The 7,500-nt window shown below is 39.3% G+C and overlaps 1 protein-coding gene across 6 annotated transcripts in view; it reads right to left on the reverse strand.

Moving 5' to 3' along the window:
* LOC122261511 (uncharacterized) overlaps nucleotides 1-7,500 on the reverse strand; it is a 97,023-nt gene that overhangs the window by 1,537 nt on the left and 87,986 nt on the right. For 3 of the 6 annotated variants that reach the window (XM_086545213.1, XM_043029186.2, XM_043029185.2), the window contains exons 4-13: nucleotides 4,740-7,500; nucleotides 4,241-4,438; nucleotides 3,053-3,224; nucleotides 2,606-2,885; nucleotides 2,030-2,179; nucleotides 1,623-1,802; nucleotides 1,259-1,401; nucleotides 900-1,035; nucleotides 641-808; nucleotides 1-5 (exon numbers count right to left, since the gene is read on the reverse strand). The exon at nucleotides 1-5 is cut by the window's left edge and continues 219 nt beyond it; the exon at nucleotides 4,740-7,500 is cut by the window's right edge and continues 1,739 nt beyond it. In XM_086545213.1, coding sequence (XP_086401339.1) covers nucleotides 1-5; nucleotides 641-808; nucleotides 900-1,035; nucleotides 1,259-1,401; nucleotides 1,623-1,802; nucleotides 2,030-2,179; nucleotides 2,606-2,885; nucleotides 3,053-3,224; nucleotides 4,241-4,438; nucleotides 4,740-7,500 — 4,193 coding nt within the window. The remainder of the gene's footprint in view (nucleotides 6-640; nucleotides 809-899; nucleotides 1,036-1,258; nucleotides 1,402-1,622; nucleotides 1,803-2,029; nucleotides 2,180-2,605; nucleotides 2,886-3,052; nucleotides 3,225-4,240; nucleotides 4,439-4,739) is intronic. The other 3 variants (XM_043029191.2, XM_043029190.2, XM_043029187.2) reach the window with 3 other exon arrangements.

Raw genomic sequence — 7,500 nt, forward strand, 5'->3', positions numbered from 1 at the left:
GTTACCTAAAGAAAAGAAAGCATTAAAAGTTCTGCTTCATCAGACTAAACTGTCTGAAAATCAGTATTACATTTCCTTAACCCATTGCAGACAGGGCACCTAACAATCTAACTGGTCGTCAGGGCGGGTGGTCTACGACACTAGCATCACCAGGTAAAAATTAGGGGGACGGGGAAAGGGTTTTCTTGACCCTCTGGGTAGCACAGACTAGCCCAAACAATATTTTTCCATATATCCATCATAAAATGCAGGTTTAGGCTGACTTTGGAACCCTGTAGCTCTCGAGCTAGTTCCATTACAGCCATAATACTTTATGACTGTGTGCAACTGTGTGCAGATCCCGATGTTGAGTCATGTACGCATTGACTGCCGTCTTTTAGGCCTAATTGGTGCCGACATGTATGTCATGACACCCGTACCCAATGGGTTAATTTATAAAGTAAAGTGAAGATTGAAAAGACATTTTTTTTTTTTTTTTCTACTAAAAACTGAAAACTGAACTGAAAAACAACAACAAATGTCACAGATGTCTAGGAAAATCGTAATAATATTGATAATATCAGGAAATCAAGCATATGATTAATCATTAATAATTCTACAAAAAATAACCAACATTACTGTTCAGTAAATAAGTACATACCTGGAATTCACCATAGACTCTGTGACAATCCAGGGTTTCTGAGGGTGGAAGATAATCAGCACACTTGTCAATGCCTTTTTCCACAAAGTCTGTCAGCATAACAATAACACGTGTTTCTTGCTCCCACACCATCTTCCAGAAGTCCGCTACTGTGTCATCTAGTGGAGCCTGCCAGAGAAAACCAAACAGTGTGTACAAGGAATTTACTATCCAGAAAAATGTACACTGTTCTTAGAAACAAGGAGTCGCAGAGCCTTACCTGGGTTGCAATGTAGTACTTTGACTCATTCCTGGAGCCTCTAACATAGTTGGCATTGATGTACTCAGAGGTTGGAGATTCTTTTGTTGTTTTGAGAATAACTCGTGTTTCTGGTACAGGAATGACATTGGCATATCTTGCAGAGGGAAGAGAAAGGGTGAAAAAAAAATTGTAAAAAGCTTTTGTAACAAATATATATGTATCACCATAAAATTGCCAATGCATTCAGCTTATAGCATTAAGTTTTAAAAATGATTTAGACTCATGACAAAATAAAACATAAGCTCTAGTATTTAAATTCTGAATGCATAAAATCAATATAAAAACACAGAATGCAAGACATTAAAATTACTACTAACCTATTTTTATCTTCAACACCAGCTGGTAGCTCGTCATACTTAGGCATATTGACTGGAATTGTAGAAAACTCTTCATAAACTCCATCAATATCTGAGATGAAGTGAGTGAGCTTGGCAAAGTTGAGGGGCCGCGAAGGTCCATTCTGTTCACAATAAGAGGCACCATGTTCATCATTCATCATCAAAAAACATAATCATTGTCCTTTTTTATTTTTCTTACCTAAAATAGCTAAGGCAAGAGGATAAATATATTACATGAAATGGTCTAACATTTACAGCTTTTAACATCAACAACAAAATTAATGCAATAATTTAATCAATAGATATATCAACAAATCCATCAAAAGCTTTTTCATAATCTTACCGGATCATCAAAAGCCTGATTAAGATAGGACTTGATGGACCTCCCTGAGGCACGTCTTTTGCTTTTCCTCCGGAAGGAATGATAAACAGAGACACTGTCCATACTGTATGCATCCATGCTGACTGGTGTACACCGTCTCCCATAATAATTATTGGCAGCTCCACGTTTCCTTACAAGCATCTGAAAATGGATGCTCATGGTAATTAAATCAACTCAGCTTGACCATAATTACAATAACAATTTCATATGTAAAGCAATGTTCTAGAAGAATGTATTATTTACAACTTCAGGGGAAGAAGTTAGGATATGATATAAAGACTAATGGTAACTGTACCCAATACTATAAATTGTTTATAAATTATCAAATGTATTGATTAGTATCCCACATCTGTAAAAATACCACTTACAAAGAAAATTAGGGCAATGATGATGGTGGCCCCAACTAACGTAGAAATTACAATGATAACAATAACAGAGGTGCCAACTGCTCCTTCTTCTTCCAGTAATAAGTTGGAGTTTGTGGTACCATCTGGACGTACAAGTTCTAGCTCTGACACCTGAAAGATGTATACATATATATATATATACTGTCTAAAATCATAATTATAACTATACAATAAAAATAAAGAAAAATAGCAGTATAAATGCTCATACAATATGGCTGACCAAAGTCATGTCAAAATGTAACAATAACCGCATGCTGTATTAAGAGAAAATATCTATATACAATCCAAACAGCCCAATTCTTTAAAACCATCATGGAGATCATTCATATAAAACTGAGTAATATAAAATATATCTAAGTATCTTTATTGGGATAGCATCTGAAATCAAAATAGATAAAAGAAACTTTAATGGGTTTCTTGTTTGCAAGTATATCACAAAATATATGTAATAGCCTCCCAGCTGAGGTACATGTTCCAAAAGTACTGTTCTTAAAAAAGCTTGTCTAGTACTGTTAGAGAGATGAGGACGAAACAAACCTTTGGTTTAAGATAAGCCAGTTCTTCACTGATCTCCAGTTCAGTTGGGAAAAGTGGGAACTGCTCCGTCAAATATGGGTCAATCTTGCCAGAACGAGTGACATAGAAGTAGACGTTTGTCATTTTTTCTGTGTCTATCATCTCATTCATTTTATCCTCAGCTTCTTGGTCAGGATCAGTGGGGTCTTCAGGAAGCTGATTAAGGTGATCCTCAGTGGGGGGCTTCATTGTTTTACAGTCAGGCATGTTGAAGAAGGTGATTTCATGCGGCGACACATCTCTGCCAGTTGAAGATTTTCATCAATAACAAAATCTATATTTCAATTGTGGAAAAAAATCTATATATCATGTATGATCACATCACTAATATTAACAGTTTTTTAAAGCAAAGTAAAGCAAAGTAAAGTAAAGAAAAAAATTAGAAAGAAAGAAAAAACAGTCACTAACACATCTTCCATGTGTCTGCTGATCCACTCTGCCAGCAGAGCCTTAAAGTTATGCCTATGCTGACAGAATTCTCGCCCACTGTATCCCACGAGCGCTCTAACATAGGGCAGAGGGCGATCAACTATGGTTCCATTGGAGAGCTCCACAATGGTTGTCAAAGTTGGCATGGATTCTGTGAATTATAAAGTGACCATTTAAATGACATAAAGGGAATGTCATTCATGAAAAAAAAATATATATATCCCCTATTTAAAAAATCAATCTCAATTTTAATCTGATCAGTTAAAAAAAAAAAAATCATAAACTGAAATGATACAAACAATTTCCTATATGGGCATGAACACTACTTTATCCTCCATATCAAATGGAAAATCTGTAGCAATAGGGGAGCCTACACCAATGCAATCCCTTTTCATTTTTTTATAACTAATGATGCTGAATGACTGAACTCTACAGAAAAAGCCTGAAACATAGTATAAATGAATGCCATAGAATAGAAGTGACACAAAAACAAAGTTTTTATATCCATTCTACAATCATGAGGTGAATTTTGGAAACAATCTTTACAACTATTATAATGCTTCATGATAGTAACTTTCAAACAAATGATTTCTTAATGATCAAAATAAAATCTTATACCTATCGAATACGAAAAAAAAAAAATCATAAATGAAGCAATTGACTTGGGTTGCCCCCCTTTATTTGCCTGCAGCATCAAAATTATGACACTGATTAAAACAGCACAAGTCTAAGATAAAATATTTGTGATAATTATTTCTGAAAGTATTTTTGTTGCATCTATCACTGCTACTCAATGTCATACCAAATATTTCTGGTATGACTAAGTACTGCATACACAGTGATGGAGCTGTAATAAAGAAGCTGAGATTTAAAATATTGAGAAATGGTAAATCAGAAGCAGGACTCTAGCAGAGTAGTTCTCACTAAAAGCATTACACACGCTTTGGTATTATAATTAAATGGCTAGTATCATAAAAGACAAGAAGATATAAATTCAAGCAACACCCAGGAGTTTGAGGTATACCTGCATTAATCACTATAATTGCTGTTCACTGGTAATGGATGCTGAATTTTGAAAGGAGAGAAGTGATTAAGGCTAAAATCATCCCTGAACCTTCTGACAATCTGTTTTATCTCTATCCTCCCCTCATTTTCTGCCTTACATACCAGTTGGGATGATGAACGTGATGCTAACTTCGGATGGGGGTGTGGTGGGTATTGGGGTGGTGGTTGTGGAAGCAGGTATGGTAACTTTGGTTGTAGTGGTCTTTGTAGTGGTTATGGTTGGTGTGGTGGTTGTTGTGAAGGGTGGAGAGGGGCTGGCTGGTGGCAGGGGAGAGGACATTGGAACTTCCGTGGCTTCTTCTGAAAGGAATGAGAGCTCCATTGCAGTAAATTTCTCAGCAAGTGTTTTTACTAAACTGTTCAAAATATACATATGAGACCATGTCAGTGCTTAAAGATAACTATTTTACAATGAATCTTAAAGATAATGACAATTTTCAAGCATATGCTTTCAGACTAAAGTCTATCTAATACCAACAAACTTCATATATCTATATTCAAGGAATAACTATTGATAAAAGAATACTGATCTTTTACGAAATTAAACTAACTTCTGCACTCAACTTGCCTGAGTCTGAAAAATATAAATTTCTGCACCTACCTTTCTTGACTGGTTCCTCTGATGCAGTTTCCTCTCCAGGTATGGCAGCAACATCCAGGTGTGGGAACACTTCCGTCACTGTGTCTTCAAGAGCAGGTTCTGTGGCTGTCGGGGCAACCAGGGCAGGTAAGTCCGAGGTAGTGGCTGGGTATCGGGAGGGAGCCAGGAAGACTGTCTCAGGGTCAGCAGTTGAGGAAGGGGGAGCATAGGAGTCTGTTGTTGTTAGAGTTGTTAATACTGATGGAAAAGCTGCTGACACTACTGGAGTACTGGGAAAAGCAGAGGCAGAAGCCAAGGTTGTGTTAACAATGTCAGTATCCATAGTGGTAGTTATAGATTCCAAGGTCATACTCTCAAAGGGATCAGGTGAAGTGAATAACACTTCTTTTGATGAGACAGTTGGGGAAGGCAGAGGTATTTCTGAGACCATGATAGGGGGCTCAAGAGTTTTTGCTGCATCAGTATCAATGATGTAATCATAATCTTCAGGAGCAAGAGATGTGGGGATTAAAGTGGAGGATATAATATCAAATGAAGGAATCAAAGCCTCTGATGTAGAATCAAACAGAACTGATGATGACTCAACTGGCTTTGACAACCTGTCAGTGGAAGTTATAATACTATCCTGGGGGATTACACTTGACAAAAGTTCATCTAAAGTAGAATAGTCAATAGGTTTAACACTCTCTGTGTGGTCAAATTCTTGAACACTGGTAGTAACTACAAGCAAAGGTGATTCTGGTGTTGGCAAAGCAATACTCTTTGAAGTTTGTGCAGGGAGAACTGCAGTGCTTTCAATTATTTCACTCACAAAATTGAAGGGTGGAAGATCACTAGATTCAGGTACTATGTCACTAGGCTTACTAATTTCACTAATAATAGGAGTAAAACCACCTGTCAACTCTGGTGCTAAGATGGGAGGTACTGTTGTTGTAGTCTGAGGCCTTTCGCTTGGGGCTGCAATGAAGGAAGCATCCTCCTTCTCCTCCTGTTCATCTCCTGCTGGTCCTAGCACAGGAGTCCAGGTGGCACTAACTTCTGGTACTACACTCGCATCTGGTGCTACACTCACATCTGGTGCTACACCAGCATCTGGTGCTACACTAGTATCTGGTGTTACACCAGCATCTGGTACTACACTAGCATCTGGTGCTACACTAGTATCTGGTGTTACACCAGCATCTGGTACTACACTAGCACCTGGTGCTACACTCACATCTGGTGCTACACCAGCATCTGGTGCTACACTAGTATCTGGTGTTACACCAGCATCTGGTACTACACTAGCACCTGGTGCTACACTCACATCTGGTGCTACACCAGCATCTAGAGCTACACTAGTATCTGGTGTTACACCAGCATCTGGTGCTACACTAGAATCTGGTGCTACACTAGCATCTGGTGCTACACCAGCATCTGGTGCTACACTAGTATCTGGTGCTACACCTGCATCTAGAGCTACACCAGTATCTGGTGTTACACCAGCATCTAGTGCTACACTAGCACCCGGTGCTACACTAGAAACTGGTGTTATACCAGCATCTGGTGCTACACTAGCACCTGGTGCTACACTAGCACCTGGTGCTACACTAGTATCTGGTGCTACACCAGCATCTGGTGTTACACTAGTATCTGGTGCTACACCAGCATCTGCTGTTACACTAGTAACTGGTGCTACACCAGCATCTGCTGTTACACTAGTAACTGGTGCTACACCAGCATCTGGTGATACACTAGCATCTGGTGATACACTAGCATCTAGAGCTATACTAGCATCTGGTGCTACACCAGCAACTGGTGTTACACTAGCATCCGTTTGTTTGATAGCATCTGGTACTACACCAGCATCTGGCACTACACTAGCATCTGGTACTACACTAGCATCAGGTGCTACACTAGCATCTAGTGCTACACTAGCATCTGGTGCTTCACTAGCATCTAGTGCTATACTAGCATCTCGTGCTACATCAGTTTCACTTATTAATTCTGTGGCACTAATCTCACTACTTGGGGTACTGGATTCAACAGATTCTAAAGTTTCTACTGCTATGGAAGTAATTGTTAGTCCCTCTGAACTCATCTGGGGTTTATCACTTTTCCTAGTTACAGTATCTACTGCTGATGGTATGATAGGCTCTTCAGTTTCAACATCAGCAGGAGGTTCAGATGTAGGAATAGCTGGAGGCAACTGTGTAACTCCAGTAGAGTCAAAAGTAGGGACTACATCTATGGTATAATCTGATATATTATGTCTGGGAGGTTCTATTACTGTTCCTTGTGTAGTAACAAACAAGGAAGAGGAGACTAATGAGTCTTCAAGAGCTACAGTTGTCACAGGCTCAGGCTGCTTTGCATCTGGTTCAGTACTTCCACTAACAGTAGAAGTCACTTCATCTAAAGGCATAGTGGGAAGCAAGACTGAAGAGTCAGAGGGAACCTGGCTACTCTCAAGGGCAGTAAAGCGTAAATCAGAAGCTGAAGAACTTGCTAATGTAGCAGTAACAGTCTCACTTTTAAGCGTGGTGGAAGAAGGCAAAGCAACGGCCAGGTCAGACACCTGGGCACTGGAAATTAAAGAAGAAGCAAGCTGCGTGCGTGTCTGCTGTGTATCTACAGTTTGCGAAGGTGATGACTTAGATAAAAGCATCCACAAGGGGGTCCTGGAGGAGTTCATGGCCTGCGAGGGACGGAAGAAGGGTGTTGGCTGCACACTAACTCGAACAACAGGTGTGCTGGTTGTCACTTCTTCTGCGTCAGGAGT

The sequence above is a fragment of the Penaeus japonicus genome, unplaced genomic scaffold, assembly GCF_977035675.1.
Source record: "Penaeus japonicus unplaced genomic scaffold, GWHDUDI00000001_assembly GWHDUDI00000016, whole genome shotgun sequence".
Classification (NCBI taxonomy): domain Eukaryota; kingdom Metazoa; phylum Arthropoda; class Malacostraca; order Decapoda; family Penaeidae; genus Penaeus; species Penaeus japonicus.